At 37.0% G+C, this 24,459-nt stretch overlaps 1 protein-coding gene and 1 long non-coding RNA gene across 3 annotated transcripts; both read left to right on the forward strand.

Moving 5' to 3' along the window:
- The first annotated feature begins 14,869 nt into the window (after nucleotides 1-14,869).
- On the forward strand, nucleotides 14,870-17,640 carry LOC121235678 (protein YABBY 4-like). 2 transcript variants are annotated; one of them, XM_041132041.1, is made up of 7 exons: nucleotides 14,870-15,225; nucleotides 15,374-15,529; nucleotides 15,648-15,765; nucleotides 16,603-16,651; nucleotides 16,782-16,857; nucleotides 17,029-17,103; nucleotides 17,187-17,640. In XM_041132041.1, the coding sequence occupies exons 1-7, from the start codon at nucleotides 15,133-15,135 to the stop codon at nucleotides 17,196-17,198; spliced, it is 579 nt and encodes a 192-aa protein (XP_040987975.1). In that variant the 5' UTR covers nucleotides 14,870-15,132; the 3' UTR covers nucleotides 17,199-17,640. The 2 variants fall into 2 exon arrangements, with proteins under 2 accessions (XP_040987975.1, XP_040987974.1); XM_041132040.1 differs by having other exon boundaries at nucleotides 14,875-15,225; nucleotides 17,203-17,640.
- Nucleotides 17,641-23,399: 5,759 nt separating this feature from the next.
- Nucleotides 23,400-23,626, forward strand: LOC121234167. Its single transcript, XR_005934336.1, has 2 exons — nucleotides 23,400-23,439; nucleotides 23,499-23,626. It is a non-coding gene; the product is annotated as an uncharacterized LOC121234167 (long non-coding RNA).
- The last annotated feature ends 833 nt before the right edge of the window (nucleotides 23,627-24,459 follow it).

Genomic DNA, 24,459 nt, shown 5'->3' on the forward strand with positions numbered 1-24,459 from the left:
AATTAACGAGGGATAGAGAGTTATACCATCGATGGGATAACCCGTGCGTTGCTCGCTGATCGTCACAGCCGATGACGTTGGAGAGGTCGTACGTGGCGGCTAACCCACGTACTTTGACTGTTTGGGCATTTGGATAGCTAAGTGTGGTCTTGGAAAGGCTCATGATGGCCTCGTGATGGTGGTGAGGGGCATAACATGGCAGCTCTAGCTGTGTACAGTGTCGGTCAGTCACATGCAGTGACTGTCCATCACGTGCAGTGATTACCCACCACGTAAAGTGGTGGTTTGGACCAAGGGCTTGGCTAGGGGAAATGTGGTGGATCTCGTGGTGGCGTCGAGGTGGCGCCACGGTGGCTCACGGCTGCGGATCTGGCCACACAATGGGTGAGAGGCTGTGGGAGAGTGAGAGAGAGTGCGTGCATGGGTGGCAGATCGGGGCCATAGGAGGTTGGGTTTGCTTGGCGGTGGCCTGAGGAGGCTGAAGAGGGTGGTTACCCGTCGTGGGTGGCGACGCACGGCGGTGGGGGACGCACAACCCGTGCTTGCGTGAGGAGGAGACCCGAGCATGGAGGAGAGGCCATGGGCCTCGGGTCCAAGGGAGGAGGAAAGAGGAGGTAAGGGGAGGTCCACGGTGGTGCCTAGTGGCCGTGGGAGCTGCACACGGCAGTGCAATGAGGAAATGGGTTCTTGCCGTGGAATGAGAGGGAGGGCTGCGCAACAGGGGCTGGCTTCGGTGGAGGATGATGGCCGGCATGAGGAGAAGCTGCCGTGGGAGCGGTGGAGCCGTAGGGCGGCGCGCGGCGGTGCTACGTGCATCAAGCCCATTCGGGCTTTGCACTTCCAAGGGAGAGGAAGAGAGAGCGTGAGAGGGAGAGATCAATGGGGGTGTGCTCGCCGAAAGAAGGGGGAGCTAATGGTGCAGGCGGTGAGGGCTGCCGACGCACGGCGTCGCTGGGCTGAGGCATGGAGCATTCTGCAAGGGAGGAGAGAGAGAGGGCTGGAGAAAAGTAAGGGAAAGAGAGGGGGGTCTGAGTATTTAATCCAATCCCTTCATCTTGGGGGTCCTCAAAATGATCTAACGTTGAGATATTAAAATACTGATTTGAAAATGCGAAACGTTAACTTAATTAAAAGCACTTAGAGGAATTAAGGTAAATATTATGTTAAACTAACTTTAGTTTATAAAATAATATTTCTTCATCATTAATAAATGATGAAATCTTATTTAATATATTTAAGAGAAAAAAACCATTTAATTTAATTAAAGCTTTCAACATAATTTAAATAACTGGAATCATTTTAATAATTAATATTAAAATGATCTCCAACAATTATAATATTTTGGAGCTCTTCAAAATATTATAATTGTCTCTTTTAAAAACAAGTTTAACCCAACGATACTAGAAACACCTCATATAAATATTTTCAGTACATTTAAAACACTGGGCGTACCTTAAAAGTCACCTAATATCTCGAGAGTCACGTCGTCATGGTTCGGCACACATGACGATGCTCGCAGTCGCCAGAAAGAGTGGCAGACTGTTGCATAATTCCGTCATCAAAATTTGCTTACGTCAGAAAGGAGGAGTTTTACGTAAGAAAGATAGAAGGTTACGTAAGAAGAAAGGAGTGGGGGTTACATTTGGTGTGTGCATGAATTGACAGACCTTATTGACCGCATAAGATTTATCGGGTCTGGTGAGGGACAAGTATTGTAACCCTCCAACAATACTTCTAAACAGAGTAGTATCATCAAAACTAGGTGAGTCAAATTTTGACAGTTTAAGGTTTACTGCCATGGGTGAGGTAACGGGCTTTGCATGTAACATTTTACTCCTAGTGAGGAGATCCTTAATGTACTTTCTCTGAGAGAGTAATAAACCAGTGCTCAAATGAGTTATTTCTAGACTGAGAAAGTAGGATAGAGCACCTAAGTCTTTAACTGGGAATGCTAAGCTCAAGTCAGAAATAAAGGAATCAATGGCAGAGGCTTTAGATACGGTGATTATAAAATCATCAATGTAAACCAGAATATATATAAGCAGATCACCTTGACTAAGCACAAAGAGAGATGCATCAGCCTGAGATGTCCGAAAACCATAATCAAGTAACCATGAACTTAATTGGGCAAACCATGCCCGTGGAGCTTGTTTTAAACCATAAATTGCTTTTTGCAATTTACAAACATATTTAGGATATTGAGAATCAATAAATCCTTGAGGTTGATGCATATGTACCTGATATGTGAGTGTTTCATGCAGAAACACATTTTGTATATCAATTTGTTGCAAGGCCCATCCACGAGCAACAATAATTGAGAGGATCAACCGAATAGTGGGTGCCTTGACTACGAGACTGAATGTCTCGTTGAAATCAAGTCCAGGTTGCTGATGGTAGCCTTTAGCTACAAGCCTTGCCTTCCTCCGCTCAATAGACCCATCTGCATGTAATTTTGTGCGATAAATCCATATGCAACCAAGCACATTAAAGGATGGGTTAAGGGGAACTAGGGACCAGGTTTTGTTTTGTAGTAGGGCTTGGTACTCCTGGTTCATGGCTTCATGCCATTTGGGGTGTTTGGAGGCTATGGCATAGCTATTGGGTGTTTTGGGGATGACTGTGGTAGCAAGATAGTGCCTAGAAGGATAAGAAACGGTTCCATCCAGTTGAATACGGGGCCAAGAGGAATTTGTCTGTGCTCGTGTGATGATGGGTGACTGGGGTGGTATGAGAAGAGGAAGATTAGAGGAGTTACGGGAAGAAGAACTAGGGATTTCAAATCAGGAAGAAGAGGAAATTGGGGAAAAGTGCGTTGGTGGGCTTTAAGAAGAAGACGAAATGGAGTTTGGGCCTAGACCTAAAATTGAGGGCTGCGGATTGAGAATAGGTAAACTAACATATGAAGGAGAGGAAGATTGGGAGTTAGACGATGAAGTGGGCTGATGGTTTGAATAAGGAAATTTATTTTCATGAAATATGACGTCTCGGGAGAAGTATAGCCGATTTGTTTTCAAGTTTAAGCATTTGTACTTCTTGTGAATCGAGCCATACCCAAGAAAGAGACATGAGGTGGAGTGAAAATTTAATTTATGTTGATTGTAAGGGTGTAAGTTAGGAAAACACTCACACCCAAACACTTTTAAAAAATGATAATCTGGATCATGATTGTAGACTTTAGAGAATGGTGTTCTGTTGTCAATTGTTGAGGAATGTAAGAGATTAATGAGATAAATTGTCGTATCAAAGGCATCAACCTAATAAGAGAATGAAAGGGAAGCTTGGGCCAAGAGGGCAAGCCCAGTCTCGATTATATGCCTGTGTTTTTGTTCCACAATGCCATTTTGTTGGTGGATATGTGGACACGAAAATCGATGATGAATTTCAAGTTTTTGACATATTGGTGTGAGTGGTTGAAATTCACCACCCCTATCGATTTGGAGAGTGATGAGTTTTGCATTAAAAAGGCGCTCAACAAAAGGCAAATTGAAAAAGACATTAAGAACATCATATTCCAATTTGAAGGGATAAAACCAAGTAAACCGAATGTATTGATCCACAAAAGAGACATAGTACTTATAGCCTTGTCTAGAAACAAAATGGGTTGAGCCCCAAACATCAGCACAAACCAAATCTAATGGTTTATTTGAATGGGTTGAATGAGAAACAAACGGCTGTTGATGATTTTTTGCTAAGGGACACTCAGTGCACTGGAAGCTGGAGGCATTGGGAGGAACTTTCAAGCAGGTGGTGCGCAGAATACGCGAGAGAGTTGAGTGATGGGGATGGCCCAGCCTACGGTGCCACTGAGCTACAGAAGCTTTTTCACCTATGTTGACAGATGGAGACGAGATGATGAAGGAAGAGTCTGAATCCGAAGGGAAGGCATAGAGGCCGTTACAGATTGGTCCTGTGAGGAGGATCGTCCCCATCGATGTGTCCTTCACAGAGAAGAAAGAATCATGAAACTCGAAAAAGCATGAGTTATCCTTGCAAAATTTTGAAACGAAGATGAAATTCTTTGTAATTTTAGGAACATGAAGTAGATTTCTAAGGAGAAAGGAAGAGGGAGAAGAAGAAGAAGATAGGGAAGATTCACCCGTATTCTGAATGCAAAGTCTTGAACCATCTCCTACTAGAATCTGTTCATTACCACAGTAAGGCTCCAAGGCAAGATTCAGGTTGTTGAAGGTGTGGGTTATATGATGGGTTGCTCCCGAGTCAGGATACCAGGTAGGATCTGGGGAGGGGCTAGGCTGGGTGAAGTTTGCTGAGAAGGAAGTGGGTGCACCAAATTGATAGCTATGATCAAAACGATGCCTGCATTGTAGAGTTACATGGCTTACTTTTTGACATACTTGGCAGGTTGGACGTTGGGAATTTTGTGGATTTAAGGGATTTGGTTGTGTAGCAGGGAAAAAACTACGGCCACCTCTGTTTGGATAATTGGATCTGCCTCGCCCATTTCTCCCATTGCGTCCACCACGATACTGAGTGGAACCTCGCGCACCAGTATGTGTAAAATTGACAGAGGGTTGCTGGGAGATAGAACTCCGTGTACTATGAGCAAGTCTGCTTTCATGGACAAGAACCAACTGAAACAGCTCATGAGAAGAAATGGGTTCTACCCGTGTTGTTATAGAAGTAACAAAAGAATCATATGTGGAACCAAGTCTAGTGAGGAGATATGAGACAAAATCAGGGTCAGGTACGGGAGTACCAGAGGTAGCAAGAATGTCAGCAAGAGATCTTACTTTACCAAAATAGTCAATGATGTTTTGGTCACCTCGAGTCAGATTAGCAAGTTGGAATTTGACTTGAAAATATTTGGCTTAAGAGTGAGAGGCAAACAGTGAGGAGAGAGACCTCCAAAGCTCACAAGATGTTTGAGATGAAATAGCATGCCCGAGGATTAAGTCTGAGAGGGATGAGAACAATATACTGAGAACAAGCTGATCAATTCTTTTCCAGGAGGCATAAGCTGGATTAGGTTGAGACTCAATAAGGGCAGGAGGAGATTTTAGTATTCCATCAATGTATTGATAGAGATCCTGACCCTTTAGATAGGCAGAGATCTGCACATTCCATAAAGGATAGTTATCGTTGGTGAGCTTAGTGGTGACTAGATGCGAGAAGGAGGACATGGCTGAGGAGCTTGGAGAGGGAAGGGAGGGAGAAGAAGTCATGGATCAAAGGACTGTTAGTCGTGGGCTCTGTGATACCATAATAGAATGAAATATTCTGTGAATTCTCCGTGACTCTCTCATTACAATGTCAAGGGTATTTATACATAATATTCTGTACAATATTCCAGGAATAAAAAGGAATCAATTTAGTTACATAACTTGAGACAAAAAACAGATTATACAATGCTATACAATGCCTACGGTGCCTCTGCAGTAGCTGCAGTAGTTAAATCAAACCGACTCATTGTAATGGCCCATATAACACATTAACCCATATCATAATACACATATTACGTGAAATGTACAACCCATATCATAAGACAACATTTTTAATTCTCTCTAAAAAAACGAGTGCTTCCACTTCTATTGCTTCTGATCTTCAAGTTGAGCCATCAATCAATGCCGCAGAATGGTCCCTCACACGTACAGGCTCCTTTTCATGGGCCATAGCCAGGACCAGATCTATTGCAGATCATACATTGGAGCATCATTCGGGGGGCATTTCTTTAAGAACCTATACAGCTTTTGGGGATCAGCGAATTCTTTATATCGATTATCGCTTTTTTTTTATGGGCGTTGGTGTGAGGGACCATCGGAGGCATTGATTGGGCTGACCATCCATCGGAGGCAGATGAAACGGGCTACCATTTCAAATACAAATATATCTATCTCATAAGTACTCTATCTGCCGCTGTCCGGTAAATTTTCAAACTCTCAATTAAATGCCGACCTTAATTCAGCCTCCGAGGGCTGAGCTCTCAGGCGTGATGCCATTGCCAGCTTCCTACTTGCCAACTTTCTGTATTACTGTTATTTCTTCTCCTTTCAATCTTTTCTCTGTAATTGGTTCAAATTACTTGCATGCTTAGGTGGACCATGAGCTGATCTTAATTGGTATTAAGAAAGACATACTCAGATTATGTTATTTGACATTGTACATCTTAGATTTATTTTAAGAGCAGTAGCTAAAAGTGATATATATTATGTACGAAAAATTATTTTCATCAGTCATTATTCACTACTCTATATCTTATGAAAAACATCTTCACACCCTATGAAAAATACCCTTACACCTTATGAAAAAATTATAAGTGTGGGATGTAAAAATTAATAGTACGTAGCTGATGTATAACATTACTCGTTACGTAAACAACCCAACAAGCTTGAAACAAGACTCAAAGCGGCCAAGACGATCTTTTCACTGATCTGTTCAAAGTATTCTACACTTTAAGATATAATATTTAAAATAATTAAACTTATCGATTAAGCTTTTGGGATAAAATTATGATTAAACATGATGGCATTAAAGCAGATCAGATAATGGATATATATGAATTAACTTAACTCTAAACTTAATTTGCCCTTATTATATTAAAAGTGATCATATAACTAAACTTAGTTAACTTTCCCTCAATTTATTTTTTAATCACGTCACTTGTACAAACAAGTACTCAAACAAATCCGGTCTAATCTCGAAATTAGTCAGGATAGACCAACAATTAAACTCATTCTGTTGGGAACCAAAAAAAAAAAAAATATAATTGATTCGACATATCATATCTCTTTAATAAATTTACGATGTGTACGTTCGTGATCCTATACTATTTGGAAAATGCTAATTTGACACTTCTTATATTTTAATTTGTTTGTTTACTTAATAATTAAGAAAGTAACTATTAATATATTAATAATTTTTTTATATTTTTTAAAAATGTTTAAAAATGATAATAAAATGTGAATAAAAAATATAAATAAAAAATAAAAAGATAAATTTATGTTAAGCTGCTCACTAGTCAATGCTGGCCGGCAGCCTAAGCACTACTCATACTATTTATCTTTGTCCTTATTATACGGAGCACACCTGATCTCTAGAATGACAAGTTGGATATATGGAAATTAGTAAAACACTTGAATATATACCGGCCTCCAGCTCCTTCACGCGGCCCCATGGACGAGTAATGAAATTAAGAACCAGTAAAAGACAGTCCGTCTAGTACAGGTCCATTCAAGTTGCGTCTTTTGTCCTGTCCCGAGTGGAAGCAAAGTATAATAGGAAGACTGATTCAAAAAAGTAGCTAGGGCAACCTCTCTGCACCCTCTCTAATCCCATAACCCTTTTGTGGGGCATGCCAGTCCTTTTGAAGTTAAAAAGGAACAAGAAATCCCTAATGTCCATGCAACATGATGCATGTGGGGTTTGGTATGCAGCTATGGTACTTAAGCTAAAGGTGATCAACACCGGCCTCTCACCCTCAAAGCTCGTACCATGCATACTTGTCTCGCCGAGATCAGGCAAAGATAACCCACCGCTCAGGTCGAGAAGCCAAAGAAATATCAGACACCAGAGCAAAATTTTTCTGTTTCAACTTTATCGGTTTCTACCCATCCACACCACCATGAGCGGGAGAGAGAGATTGAAAGATCCACATATCCCCACAAACAGCCACAAATAGCTCCTAGCAGGCTTTTTGCAGTGATTGCTTTTCCTCTTTCGTACATTCAAACATGATTAATGCATCCATGCATCCATCCTGCCACACCATGAATGCATGACAGTATTATTATATATTGGATGCATCATGACTCATGAGAGATAAATATGTACGTCTATATTGAAGGGCGACACTCGTTTACGTTTTCTTTTTATGGAAATAACCATTCTTACTCAAATTTTCTTATTTCCAAGATATACGGCATTTTTTTTTTTTTTTTTTTTTTTGCAGTAAGACATTTGGTATAGATTGTGGGACTTCAAACTTATATCTTCAGTATTCCTTTCTTTGCACGTACGTACGATTTCATTCCATTAATTATCTACATAGAATGGTATATATTTAATTATGGCTTGCGATAGGAAATAATGTACTAAAATTTTCTGTCCTTTATTTCCGTAAGATTATTAATTTTTTCAGGTAATTTTAGTAAGATTAATTAGAGGCACTATAACATCTTTGCGTGATATTTAATATAATTATTCTCAAATATAGTAGAAAGGCACATAGATATATATATATATATGCATATTTTAAAGAATATTGCCCTAGGAGAATATCCACCATTAATCAAATCATCTCCATAGCTCTGAACCTCTGGTCAATATATATCCCCCGGTTCAAATAAAAAAATATATATATACGTGTATTGCAATTTGCAAAGGCTATATATATATGGTTGTCACACGCTGTTTTTCAGCTGTTTCACTGGTCAGATGATATTATAGTCAGACAAAATGAACACATGACGACAGGATGAAGCTAAGCTTGAGCAAGGACTTGTACTATTTCTTCAAAAGCAATTAAGAACTAATTACAAAAATTTAAAACTGTCCTAAGAAACATAGATATTCTAGCTAGCTGGATTATTAATTGATAGCCAGCTGTATTCCGATAGTGCATTTACGAACAGTACTCGAGAAGAGTTACTAATCAGAAGTCTTGGAAGTGTTAAGACGAGTTGTGTATAACAGTGAAAAAGTATAATAAAATATTGAATAATAGTAAAAAATAGTGAATAATAGTAAAAATATGTAAAAAATAATAATAAAATAATAAATAATAATAGATTATTCTAAAAATATCTGAAGTATTCTTGATACCCAAACGTATTAAGAACACCTACATACGTTAGTTTTATTCCACAACCCGATGATCTCGATCTTTGATGATCTTGAGATTATGGATATATATATATACACACATTAATATAATGTGTGAGGGATAAGATGTAAAAGTAGCACCTTTATATATATATATATATATATATATATTAATTATATCAGCGGGCTACTTGTGTACAATGAGGGCGAACCTTTAATTTATCTTCCTCTTAATTGATAATTAAGGTTGTCTAGCTGATAATTAAGGTAGTACTACTTATAAAACCATTTGTACTATTAGATAGGAGTTTGATTCCAATTGTTACAGTTTACAATAAAGATGTTATATAATTATTTATCTATGATCGATGTCGAGCATGTACTGTTACGCATGCAAAAAAGTAGTTGCAGTGACAGGCCCATGCAATTTAATTACTATAAGCTAGCCAATTCATGATCATGAACAGAATCTAATATTTCTTGGAACATGATTAGCGCAATTAATATATAATCAATATCCTAAACAGATACGATCGAGTTCTCAGTTGTATGGCACTGATCATTTATAGGACATTGGAGGGTGTCATGTTCGACGTCCTCAATTACTTCACCGTCAAAAGCATATATACTACTATTCAATATTCTATCATTATTTTTTCGTTACTTTTTTATTACTATTCACAGAATATCTGATAATACCTCACTGTTCAAACGCAAAAATCTTTATTTTGGATATCAAGACATATATAGAATATTATGCTGCTTATTAATACTGCAGACAATTTGGATTGAATAAAATTTTAAATTTTAAACTTTCTAACAAATGAGCCCACACTACAAGAAAATTATTTATTTAACTGTTTTATATTAAAATGAGTCTATTTTTGTCATAAATAATCATTCTCGCCGCAAATAATCTATCACAAATGCTCGTTTTTCTTGTAGTGCCATGTACGTATATCAATATTTTGTACCGATTATATTCGACTTATAAATAGAAAAAAAAAAGAAAAAAAAAAGAGAAAATATTGTCTATGGTACTTATAATTTTACTCACATAATCATGCATGCTGAAGTGTTGACTATTGAAATTGTGAAATTTTTTAAATATCAAATTCAAAATTTGAATTAAAAAAACTGATAAAATGAGATAAATATTCAATATGCACACGTAACACTACTCAAAAAAAAATATTTAACATAATTAATTCATTACAGTACTACAACATATTTTATATCCATTTTCCACGTGATTTTTTTTTTTTTTAAGATCTACAAATACTTGGCTGATGGCACAGACAGCCACTTTTAAGAAAAGAGAACCGCTTCTAAGTGGTCGGTCCCACTTTTCCCCAAATAACAGCCCTCCACTCACATGCTGTCACCTCATAAATTACACCAAATTCAATATACACTCATTCACATGAGAGATTGGTAGAAAGCCACCCAACAAAGAAGATCTTCGTCCCTCCCTCTCTCTCTCTCCCTCATAACTTATTTCCCAAAGAATTTCAGAGACCCCACTTACATATATAACACCTGCAGATATGCATCCATAGATTGAGTTCAAGATCACAAATCTCTCTCCCCATATTTGTGTTCTAAAAATACACCACTGCTAATAAAGATTGTGTTTTATTGACAAAGGGCATCAGTTGTGGCTACTACAAGGAGGTTTCCTTCGAATTCTGGAGCCTTCGCAGACTGGGCGGCTACGTTCTCTTCAATCGTGGGTTGTGCCGCCTCGAATGAGTTCTCCCTTGGCTTCAATGCCGCACCTACCGCCACAAGATCCAGCACCGGACCCACCTCTGGAATGTGGTCTGCTACGCCCTCTAGGAAAATCAATTATGGCCTTGCTTCCACGGAGATGGGCATGGTGGGCCTATGCGACCTCTTTGTCATCGCACCTGCCTCATCTTTCCACCACCACCACCATCAGCATAACCCCATCATGTCCGATCCTCATTCCATCAACGGCTCCAACCCCACCACTACACTTGGCATGGGCATCGGCATGGGTGTCATCCCTCTCCTCACTGCTACTCCTTGCCTCTCCCCATCAAACATCGATGTCGACAATGAGAACAATATGTTGAGTAATAGGAATAGGGGTGGTGAAGGAATTCAACTCTAGCAGAATAATCAACATACTCAGCATGGGCATTATTTCAAGAAACCTGCGATTCTTGATCATGGTGGCTATGGGAATCTGGTGCAACAAAAAATACAAACCTTATTTGGGAAAACCAGAGTGGGTGCGAAATAGCAAAGGGGAGGTTCTGTGCAGTGCATCTACAAGATTATTGTGGTAGATAGCCTACGTGTCAGTACATTATTGATGGGCTGTTATTTGAGTAACATCAGCCCGACCGATCTGCAGGATTTCTCTTAAGAAAAAACAATGAGTTCCGGTAAACCTTTCTTCTAACCTCATATAATATGGTGCCACTCCCAAAAGACTAAGCTACTATTGGATTGAACCCCACTACTTTTCCACTTAGTTTTTATTTTTTTATTTTTTTTATCATTTGTAAATTTTTATTAGCTCTTCAATTTTTATTTTTATTTTTTTGAAAATGAACTCTTCTGTATTCATTCATTGAGCTATAACCTCATTACAAAAATTTCTCCTTACTGATGATACTCCTAATACAACTTGGAGTCTCTTCTATCCAAACTATTTCAGAATGTAAAAGTAAAGCTTCTTGTGCTAAAACATGAGCTGCCACATTTGCTTCCCTATGTACAAAGTTAATACTCCAGTTCTCTGTGGTTTTTAACAGCTTCTTTGCATCTTCAACAACCCTACCATAAGTGGAAAGATCCTCTTCCCCTTTATTGATAGCATTCACTATGACTTGAGCATCACCTTCAAACAGAAACCTGTTGAAATTGAGATCTCTATGCACTTCCATGGCTTTCCATAGTGCAAGGCTTTCGACTATTGCAGGATTTGTCAAAAAGCTTTTCTATTCTCTAGCAGCAACCAATAACTCGCCTTCCTCATCTCTGATAACCACCCTGAGCCCCACCTTACTTTCTTTTTTAGACACAGCTACATCCCAATTTGCTTTGACATAGGACTCTCTTGGTCTACTCCACAGAACAACTCCCTTTCTACTCTTGGTACTGGGATATGTCCTGCATTTTGTTGAACCAATTGGAACACTCTCAACTAATCTCTAGCTGCTTTTATCACTTGACTTGGACTTTTAAAAATTCCATAAAAAAATTAACTCATTTCTTCTTAACCAGATGTTCCTCATAACTATTGTTATCTCCTCTAAAACTTCTTTGCTTACCTTCTCCACCAATCTGTCCCATAATGCTAATAAATCATTTTCATTTGAACTCCACTTCTGTATAACATTGGTTGATTCTGACCAAACATTTGCTGCTGCTGGACAGAACCAAATTGCATGCATCACCGATTCATCATCATTCTTGCAAATTGGGCATTTTGAGCTTTCTGTTATTTTCCTCACAGACAGGTTATCTCTTGTTGCTTGAAAGGGAGGGATGTATGTACAACAACCCTTATTCCCTTAGATAGGACACCCATCCACTTCCATCAACCAGTGTCTCCACTTCCAGAACCCTACCAATAGTCTCTCCCGTCACCTCTCCTCTATCCTTATTCATACATGCTAAAGGTAAATCATGTAGTTGAACCCACATCCTTTCTCTACTAAAATCTATCTTCTATGGAGGGATGGACCCATCCAGCTGCATTATCACAAAGATCTGGTTGACAAATAACCATGGACTACCCTGTAGAATACATTGCTTATCAACTTGGTTAGAAAATGTTATCACAAATATATTTGTTCCCACTCCTAGAACTGAGCTTTTCTGCTAATTCTCCACACTTTTACCATTGTATTTTCTATCACCAGCTTATTGATGCTTCTCTCCACCCAAACTTTCACTACCAAACTGCACTCTTCCTTTTTTTTTTCAATTCCTCTGGTATCTCATCATCCAAATCGATGCACTTGGTTTCCTCCTCCATCAACTTCATACTTTCCCACCTCTTCTCTAGCTCATTCATGTTTTGCCCCACCTTTTCCCCCTTGCTAGCCACCCTCACTGTCAGAAACTATGGGAAAATCCAGCGTCACTCCACTGCCCACCACCTTCCTACCACCTTCAGTGTTCCCACTCTGCTGTAACAAAAACCGCTATGCACGTCCCTACACCTCTTTGCCACCTCCAATTCTATTAGAATATTCATGGACCCTACTTCACCTCACTCCCCTTCCCAAGAGAAAAAAAAAAAGAAGAGAGAAGATTGTCAAGTCTTATTAGCTCTTCAATTGATTGGTAGTCCAATATTAGTCCTTAAGCCAAAGATCCAAAGAATTTAATATTTTTTTATCAGCATGTATGTAAAAAGAAAAATTATATACACTACATGATCACCATCTCATTTTCATCTCACTATACAAAATGTGGCACATTTTTATCATCATTCAATGATTCTTTATCATCCAATGGTGATAAATATAGAATCATCCAACGGTGATAAATATGTCATATCTTACATAGTGGTCATGAAAGTGGGATGGTGGTGTACTAGTGTATAACATTACTCACGTAAAAAACAGCCAATTTTCCATAACTTGAAACAATATTCATGTCCAAAGACTAGTATTAGAAACACGAGAAATGATAGTTACAGTCGTGAGTGTACAAGTGTCATGCAATCACTTTGAAAAAAATGAATAAATATAAGACCTATATAAAAAAAAAATTAATTTTTTAATAGTAGACACCCACTCTTTTTCAAAGCGACTACACGATGCTTATGCATTCCACGACTTTATGTAGCATTACTTAAGAAACACCTCAATCCAGTACTAGTTTCTGCTTACTCAATCTTCGCCGTCAAATTAATGTCTGTCCATCCCCATTACTTGACTTTCTAGGGTAGACTCGTCCAAGTGTCTCCCATATTCCAGGCCCACTTCCCTTTCTACATTTTTAGGAATGGTTTTGGCGAATGTTAATTGTTATGGTCTGGAAAAGGGTAACAGACTCTTATCACTTTTTTTCTTTCTCCGATATCAAGCACATTTATTTTTGCATAGGAGTTACAAATCAAGGATCCATGCCAGTTTGCGAGTGAATGAATGAGCACTTCTCTTTTAGGCACTTTTTGGTAATAGGTTACCCATAGGAGGCTTAGATGAATATGGACTGTGATGGTTCTGGTTTTTGGAGCATCAAATTAGCCAATAACATAATTAATAAGAAAATGGGGAACCTTCTTTTTCAAGGTTAGGTCATCTTTGCAAAACTTGCAACGAAAACCCTAGAGACTCGTGGATGAGAAAAAGGCACGGTAAAAGATTCTAGCCAAATTAGCTAACATAAGCCAGAAAAGAAATAGTAATTTAGGAAAGGACAAAGGTGGTGGTAAGACGGGTAAGTCTGCCCAATGAGATGGGTTTTCCTTGTTTTCTTTTTCTTTTCTTTTTTTCTAAACATAAATACGTATCTGTCTGTGTGTAAGATGGGCGATATCGAGAGGTCAAATCACAAAAAGTACACACGTAATATAAAATATAAACAATAAAATACAGTCAGTAAAGAATTATATTGGTATGATTATGCTATTATGGAATTTGGGTTTCACGAGCAGACGCAGGTGATGAAGAGAAGAGCCCTAGGGAGGGGGAGGTGGAAGCGGAAGGTGAATGGGCTTATTGTCCGGGAGTTACTTGGAAGAGTCGTGGGGTCTTGGGTTCGGAAATTGAGGTAAATTTAAAGAAAGGCTTTGAAAGCACAGCACAAGCAACACCCTCTTAACTTCTGAAAACAACAGGTGAGTGTGTGAAAGCTATATCACCCCATGCACACGTCCCTTTCTAGCTCCTCTCCCCCACATCTGCCGCCTCTCTTCTCTCTCACTCTGTCTCTCTCTCTCTTACACATTGGGACTGCCAACCGCACGTTATGTTATTATAGTTAGCACCATGCGCAAGTTAGAAGTCCCCCAGCCTGGCTATACATGATCATGGTGCATGTATATATATGGCACATGCATGGATGCATGGATGCATCAATGCATGATGATGAATCCTGCATGTGCATACATTTCAATGACTTATAAACAGCACAAATAAACAGTGAGAAGAGATCGTTCTCTTGCTTCCTTGCCCGTCTTGTATCTGCTAGACCAAACAGTGCGCCCTCTCTCTCTCTCTCTTTCCCTTCACATTTCTTTTGTAACTCACAATCAAGAAAAAGCAGATCCAAGGTGGTGCTGGTGGTTAAGCTGTCAATCCATCAATCAATCAATCAACCTGACCAATCATCAATCAATTTTTAAAGGAAGAGAAAATAAAAATGTCCTCCTCTTCTACCTTGTCTTTGGACCACCTTCCGCCCTCCGAGCAGCTCTGTTATGTCCATTGCAACATTTGCGACACTGTCCTCGCGGTATCATATACATTTCAGTGGACCCTTGAGTTTTTTCTTCGTCACTTTTAATTAGATGATGTGCTTACCAGAACTAGAGGGTTTGTTTTCTTTTCTCTCAATTTCTTTTTTTTAACATTTTATCATGTGGTTCTTTGGTCTGGTTTAGGTGAGTGTTCCCTGCACCAGTTTGTTCAAGACTGTTACGGTAAGATGTGGGCATTGCACCAACCTCCTGCCAGTGAATATGCGCGGCTTGCTTCTGCCTTCGGCTAATCAGTTTCATCTGGGTCACTCTTTCTTCTCTCCTCCCCATAATGTTCTGGTATACGATGATGAAAAGGGTTTTTAACTTGCTGAAAAAAAAAAGTATTGCAATAATTATTTTAGTGATGACCTTGGTAATTTAAAAGATTGTGGTTCTTGATTGATGCTTTTTGCAGGAAGAGATACCGAATCCAACCCCAAACTTCTTGATTAACCAAACCAATTCGAGTGACTTTACTATGCCTGTTCGGGGAGGAGTCGATGAGCTTCCACGGCCCCCAGCCATAAATAGACGTGAGATCCATTACAAACATTCCTTTTCAAGTCCTTCTAGGAGACCCAGCTTCCTAGCTATTTTATGAATTTTTCTTGAAAGTTGAAACTGTTTGGGCCAAAACAGATTTCCCCTCCCTTTTGAGAAGTCTTTTTGGCACAAAATCTTGAACGTTGGCATCTTCAAAATATAATTATTTCTGTGGAACAAAAAAAAAAAAAAAAAAAAGAAAGAAAACAACAGGGAGATTTGCGTCGTCATGGTAATCTATCAAAGCATTTGCTTTTTTGCCCACTTGAAAAGTACTCTTGATGAAGATCTTTTGATGAGAGCCAAAACCCCCTCGTCCCTGTCATTCGAGCCCTAAAAAGCCATTATATGATGCCGGTTTTTATACATTAATCTGCTCTTCTGTTAATTTGTTAATAGCTGTTTCCTTGCATAAACCCTAACCGTTGCATATCAATCCGGCCTGTTCTTTAAAAACTTGCCAAACATTATAGCAGGTCAACTGATAATCCTTTTTATTCTTACTTATTCGGCATATATATCCGAGCCCGAGTATGCTAGCTAAAAAGAACACAAAATTGCAAGGCCATTTTGGTTTCTTCAAGTCTAATTTTTTTGTCGAAAAAGATAGAGGGTGGAATAGAATATAAAATGGACCTCTTTCTCCCTAGAAGTTATAATAAATTAACTCAGATTATTGATCTAATATTGGTCATATATATTTAGAGAGAAATAATGACAGAATTATGTTAGAGAGATACAAAGAGAAAAATAGACGAAATTCATTGAAACTTGTCTAGGCGATAGATCTCAACGTATACGTGTCTGTGTCTGTCTGCCATGTGCAGCTCCAGAGAAGAGACAGAGAGTCCCCTCCGCCTACAACCGCTTCATCAAGTAAGTAATGATGACAAGCTTTCACATAGGGCTCTCTCTCTCCCCCATTTTTGTGCAAATCTTTGTTTCATTTATAAATTTGCCAAATATGAGGCAAGATGTGAATGGTCTGTCGACATTGAATCTGCAGGGACGAGATCCAACGCATCAAGTCTGTGAATCCCGATATATCTCACAGAGAAGCCTTCAGCGCCGCTGCCAAGAATGTATTGTCACCGAGCAACTTGAATATTTTATTTTTCATGAGAAGCATTTTTTTTTTTCTTTCTTTTCTTTTAACCAAATTAGCTAGCTAGGGTTTCGATTAATTTCTTCAATTTATTTAACTCGATCGATCGTGAGATCCTTTCACAAACCCATTTTGTGTTCTGTGTCAGTGGGCCCACTTCCCACACATTCACTTTGGTCTCATGCCTGACCAGACTGCGAAGAAGACAAACGTGCGTCAGCAGGTACTTAATTAGCCTAGTCATCTTCGTCTGATACCAGTACTACGTCATGTGAAATTATATAGTCTAACGTTTCTCTCGTTGAGTCCTGTGTTTGAGTAGGAAGGAGAGGACGTCCTGATTAAAGATGGGTTTTTCGCTTCAGCTAATGTGGGTGTTTCTCCTTACTAAAGAACCAAAGTCTCTACAAGCGTACAGCAGTAGTGGTGGGAGAACAATTTTCAAGTTCAGATGTGTACTTCGAATTTAATTCTATGTTCGATCTAATTTCTTGATAACCTATCTGCAAATTAAGGCTTCGATCTGTTAATGTTGACACGTCTAGAATGTACATTTTAGATCGATGATCTCAGTTTCTACTTCTCTTGAAAAACCTAATGTTGGAAGAACCTAATCCTTCGAGTACTAATTATGGCATCTCTCACCAGTACTGTAGGCTTTGTAGTTAGCTAGCTGCTACTTATGATCAACTAGTTCCCTAATTATTGATATTTTGAACTCTTCTTCATGGTACTTAATTTATCTAATTACTTCTGTTTATTTTCATCGTCTTAATTAATGTTGTACGTGTGCATGTTTAGCTTGACTGGCCATATCCCAATATTATATATATGTCACATGATGCAGTTATAGATCATATATAGTACTATTGATCAATTAATAGATATCAGATTATAATATACATATAATTGCTATGTACGTAATACTAGGATTGAGTTCAGAAGCTAGCTAGATGTTCAATGAAGTCTCGATCAGATTGCGGCCTAATTGAGAAAAGTTCTTCCGATAATTAATTATGATTCTATATGAAAAGGGATCTAATTATAACATTAATTAGTTCGTTTAAATTCGTATAAACCCATGTGCTTTTAAATATATATGAACTATATATATAGCTAGCTAGAAGAAGTAAATGATTTTTAATGAATCATTTAAATCTAATAATTAATGATTATCTGTGCGTACATATTAGTTTCTTTAATATCTCCTTATACTACAACAGAAACTGCAATTTCCCATTAATGAGTTTTGTGGGAAAAACCCTATTCCCATAAAATTTTGTTGTGGGAAGCTCGTGGGATAAAACGCACCTGAAAAAGTATCATAGCCCACAAAAGGTTTAAATCGTGGTCAATACCTATTTTTTCTCATGACACTTCTCACGACAAGAGCCAATGAAGTTTGGCACAAAAGCATGTCCATTTTTGTTTATGCTCGTCTGAATAGGAGCAATTACAGCGAGAGGTACTGGTGGGTATTAGTATTACCCACTAGAACATTTGGTGGAAAAAACTTCTTCCGGCAAAAAAAAGTATTTTTTGCAAGTTGTTTTCACGGCAAATACTTTAAGAATTCAAGAAAACAATAATAATTGTAAAAGCAAAAAAATATGACAATGAGCCAAAAATGATCATAAAAAATTGTCTAACATAAACTAAAAAATTATATACAAAACTTGGAGATTCAAATTGACACTAATAACAATTTCAAAGAAAGAGCTAAAATTGTGCTAACATGTTTTAAAGAAAAACTCCTAATGAGAACCCAAGAGCAATAAAGAGTTCAGTGCTTTGGCACCAATAAGAACATTCAAGTGAAAAAAGAACTATTTCAGATTTCTATTTCCAGAACTATTTACCTCAGTTCTTTCATCACGAAAACACCCACAAGTGGCAAACCAAAAATACAACAAAATCACAAATCAAAATAAAGATAGAACTCGATATGAGGAAAACAGAAAACTCAAAATGCATGCAGGTTCTTCTTGCTTTTTCAGGAAAAAAAAAAAAGAACTTTTAGTACTTTTCCCCCGTTTTGGATGGTCACGGCCATTTGGAATGAAGAAATATCAATCTACCAAAACTTGTTCAATAGTGGACAACATTATTTATTCTAAAGATGGAGTACATAATTTGTCACAATAAAAGAACAAAATATGTTAGCAATTAAGGATTTCTTGCCTATCTAAATTCAGCCAAACAAACACAACATTCAACTTGCATGTGATAAATAAAATTAACACTAGCACTTTCCAATATCTATCAACTTATAAGTTCCTTCACCTAGCCACATTTGGTGCAGCTTTCTCAATGTACTCTTGTTGTCTTGATAATGATAAAGGACTTATGTCCTTCCAAGAGTATCCTTCTACAATTTTATGCTACATTAAGGGATTCTCTCGAATGAACCGTAATGGCAATATGAAGTTATCTCTCTGCTTCATTTTTACAATCACCTGCTGTGCATTTTGTTAATTCACTGCATTCATTATCAACAACCATATGCACATCTATCCTTTCTTACAATCAGTACTCAATACAATTTCTATATTTATCTATACACACATATAATAGCAGAGTCATAACATAAAATAGCATGCACAGAAAATAATCCTCATTAAAGCACTATGGGAATTGATGAAATCATGATTTCATAAGCATGACAAGCATACTCATGATTTCCTAAAGCACTATGAAAAGCATACTCATGATTTCATAAGTTCAAAACATCAAGCCTAGTAGTGGGTAACATGTGAGCAAAAATGGAGGTGACTGGTGAGGGCCCATAAAAGGGTTTTGATATGGAAAATGCTTTCTATCCTAAAATCCATCTGCTACATTAGCTTGCCTTGAAGTCAATAAATCTTTAACACAAGATGACTATCAAACATAAATGCAATCATCAAAAACAAAGAGGAAAGGCCATTAAAAAGTTTCAGAAATTGAAAAAGGATACTCCATGCAGTATATAAGGCCTCCATTAGGACCTAGTCCAAGTTCATCCATAACATCATCAAAGTTGATGAGTTCCCTTATAATTGGGAAAAAAAAAAAACACAACTTTCCCAATCAATAGAATCAGATAAAACTAACAAACGGTCAAGCAAGCATTCAAGTGCCAATAACCAATTGTGCACACCCCATGATGATATATTTGGCGAGTCTTCTATTTGTTTGTGTGTATTCAGTTTTGGGTTTTAACTAATTACTAGTTAAGATTTGGGCAAAGGAATTTGAAGAAGCGTAAAGAAGTGAATCGTTTAAAATCATAAAACCTACCTCAAAGTTAAATCTAGTCTAAATACTACAAATAACAAATTTCTTGCACTACTGAGGCATCAACAAGAAGTTAAGAACCCAGCAACAATGACTTAAATATATGAAACACTTTGCGCATCACAGAGCATGAGATTTAAAGCTTACCCACAATGCAAAGGGTCAGAAAAACTCAAACTCTGGTTTGAAAGAGAAATAATCAAGCATCAGACAAATAAACAAGCATCAAGCCTTCTTAGCTCTTTCCCCTTGAGACGAAAGTCTTGACATTGAGAAATAACAACAGAGAGAAGGAGAGAGGGAGCTTACCGTGGATGGTGGATGGAGTTGGACTGCTAGGTGGGTGGTGAGATACGAAGGAGCTGTGAAACTCATTGGTTATGCATTGACGACGGAGTGGTGGAGAGAGGTGGCCGAAGCGTGAGAGGAGAGGAAGGGGGAGAAATTGGGAGATAAAGAGAGAGATCTACGGGTGAGGGTGAAGCCGAGGGGTAGGAGGGGGTGGTTTGTAGGTGACTGCGTGCTCGTCGTGGCCAGAGAGGTTGCCGGTGACAGCGCTAAGTAGCCATTGCATGCGTTAGGGAGTTTTCGGCTTTCGGGGGGCGTTGACGATACTGAGAGAGAGAGAGAGAGAGAGAGGGTGGAAATTAGGATTTTATTAAAGTTATCTTAGGTGTACATTCTAACAGTGGAGATTAAAAATAACTCTTTTGTAACGGAATATATGGAATATTTATTTGCAGTGACAAAAAGACGCCGCAAAAAGTTAATGTATCCTCGCTAACTCTATGATTTAAGCATATTATACGGTAGGCTTATTTGCGGCGACTTATTGTCACTGCAAAAATTAGTATTTTATCGTTACCTCTGTAATTAGTGTCTTATCCCAGCGACTTATTTCCGGTGATAAGAAGTCGCCGCAAAAAGTTACTAATACTCAGGAGTTTTTGGTCGTCGAACGTGATTTCGTGGCGAAATGTTAAATTTTTTTTTTTTTTAACGGAAGTTGTTTGTGACATTAGGTAAGTATTTTCCACTAGCTTATGTCTTGGAAAAAGAACTCATGGGAAATGAGCAAATATGTTGTAGTGTTAATTTGTGGTTTTATGTCGAAATTCTTCGTGCATTAATTAATAATTTAAAAGTTAAAAATTAAAGGATGTATCTTGAAGGAAAGACTATTACAACATCAAAACATTATAACTAACAAGTAGTACTACTGTAAATTATTTAATTCGATAAATAATTATTGCAATCAATTACTAGGCAACTAAGCGCGCGACCATGATCAAGCTGGAATGATCTGCATGTATTGTTTTTCTAAAAGCAGTAGCTGTTTGCGCTGATCTCTGATCTAAGGATCAACAGGAATATTTATAATTTTGGTGGAATTAATGTTGACATATATATATATATATATATATATATATATATATAAAAGTAGTGTGGTTGTTTAAAAGGGTTAAGTAGTGATCCTCATGAACAATGATAAGAGTGCTAGGTTTACAATTTTTGGATCAAACCTAAGACTTTAACATCTCATCTCATCTCATTTCATCATTACAACTTTCTCAAATTCTCATACAAAAATATAATAAAAAATTCAACTTTTTCAAATTCTAAAATAAAAATTAGATTAAAAATTTATATTTTAACAATATTTTATTCAACTTTCAACAAAACATCTCATCTCATATGTACTGTGTATCCAAACCCACCTAAGAGTTGTAATTAGGATATCCCACTGTGTCATATATATACGTTGGCCCGATCACGTGAAGATCAATTCCCATGCATCATGTTAATGTTTAACTCTTACAACTTACTTATAAAAAAAAAAAGGTTAATTTAACTCTTACGGATAAATAATACTCCTACTTGAAATACAATTTTTCAATATAATTTTGGAATCAGGAGAAAATCCACGTATATATTATTATGAAAAATTCTATTAACAAGTCGGTATATAGAACACACATAGTAAAGTACTTATATGGAATAATTTGATTTAGAAGATAAATTTTAAAATTTAAATTCTACAAATCAAATCTTACTATATAAGTGATATAGATTATATGCTCGTAATACTTTACACACAAAATAGTAAAACTTTATTAGTATATATTCACCACCATATCATTATATATTGAGATATTCTGATCAGTTACAGGCTGGGTGGGTGAAATGAGCTTTTTAAGCTTGCCGATGGACAAGAACCCGAGTGTTTAGGAAAAGAAAAGCGACTGGCGAGGCGAAGGACATGGTCAAATCTCGATTCCCCTGTTTAAATAGTTAACGTCATTATAAGTTTTTGTATGATCGATCAAGCGTGACTCTTAAAAGTTGAATTAAAGTACTGTGAATAGGATGCGACCCTGACCCATTACCAAAAAGGCCGATAGCTATATATATTACCACTGTTTGTAATCCAGAAATAATGAATTTTTTTTTTTTAAATAGACTTTATTTCGTTAAATGAAACTTGAATTTATAGGTGTGACCGATAAATACATAGAAAACTCATATTACAAGAGCATTAGTATTGACTTCATCAAAGTTATTTTTAAAATTTGATGAAAAGTACATGATTTCTATAAATCTAAAACTTTCCTAGCCATAACTCCATATTGAATTAACTATTGAATTCATCAAAATAATAATATAATATTATTTTTTTAATAAAAATATTTTTATTTTTTTCATATTTTACAATTACGTTAATCATATGTTAATTAATAATTTAATTTGATTCTTACATTATTATTACAAGACGGTTGGAGATTAAACATGAATAAAAAAGACTTTTGGAGATTAAAAGTGAATAAAAAAGAGATTTGATGAGTGAATAGTAACCCTTCAAATTTGAAGAAACCTATCCATTTACTGTAGCTCAAAGTTTCACACTTATATCTTTGACTAATCCAATGCAGCCCTATTTTGATAAAATTCATTAAATTTTACATTTAGCTAGATTTTTGATGAAGCCAATGTGAATGCTCTTACAAGCCAGAAATCATGAATATTGATTGAACGACAGCCCCACAAATAATGTCGTACCTCTGCAAAAGGGTGCCATAATATTGAAGATGTTGCTGATCCATTTTTCACCTCCAAATTAAGAGCATTGCATTAGTTTCATCTAAAACTTAGCCAAATACAAAATATAACTTATTTCTTTCAAACACAGCTAGCCAAAAGATAAATTGAAAACTTTGAGCTATGGTATAACATTTTTTTCCTTCAAAGTGTTATTGTTCACCAATCAAATGTGTTTTTTATTCCGGTTTAATCCCACAACCGTCTTTTATTTTTCATGTACAGGTATCAATACAGATAAACAAGTACTTGGCATATAGTGATGGAATGAGAGTCATTGAATTTGGCAAGCAATAATTATAGTAAACAAGTAATAGATGATGAGGCCACAGAAGTATGATGTGATTAATTAGGTTGAGGAAAAAAGTTAGTTAGAAAATAATAATTTAAGTATCAAATTAAATTATTAATATACATATGATTAGTGTAATTGTAAAATATAAAAAATAAAAATAAAAATATTATTATTAAAAAAATATATTATATTATTATTTTGATGAATCCAATAGCTAATCTAATGTAGGGTTATGGATAGAGAAATTTTAAATTTATGAAAAATATGTATTTTTTATCAAATTTTAAAGATAACTCTGATAAAACCAATGCGAATGCTCAAAAGCTAATCCAAATAAATGCAATCTTCATTGACCCCATTTGATTTCAAGTAATACTTCTCTGGATGATATGTATCCATGATTAATATTTAATATTATTTAAGTGTGATTTGAAAACAATAAATTTAAGAGGAATATAAGCACTTCCCACTATTCACGCCATCGAGTTAATGGACATGATAGTACAACAGGCAGCACCCAACACAAAGGATGGCAAAAGCGACCGCAAAAAATTGTATTGGAGACATGATGTCCACTAGAGACCATAGATAGGACTTTTCCTCCTCTTTTCTGAGCAAGAACATTGAAAATGTAGGGGCGGGCAGGCCCTGCTTGTGCATCCTGCCTTTCTTTGCAGGAACTGTCACTTTCAAGTTTGAATGGCTAATTTTGTTTGTAGCTTTAGATATTTCCTCAAGCTCGTGCACTGATCATATATGGGCATTTTCAAATAAAGCCGCATGGGAGACAACATACATCGCACGGTGTCACTTTCAAGTTTAAATGGAAAATTTGTTTGTAGCTTCAGATATTTACAGCAATTCGTGCATTTGATCATATGAATCTTCAAATAAATAAAAAAAGACACATCT

Source organism: Juglans microcarpa x Juglans regia, chromosome 6D (assembly GCF_004785595.1).
Source record: "Juglans microcarpa x Juglans regia isolate MS1-56 chromosome 6D, Jm3101_v1.0, whole genome shotgun sequence".
NCBI lineage: Eukaryota > Viridiplantae > Streptophyta > Magnoliopsida > Fagales > Juglandaceae > Juglans > Juglans microcarpa x Juglans regia.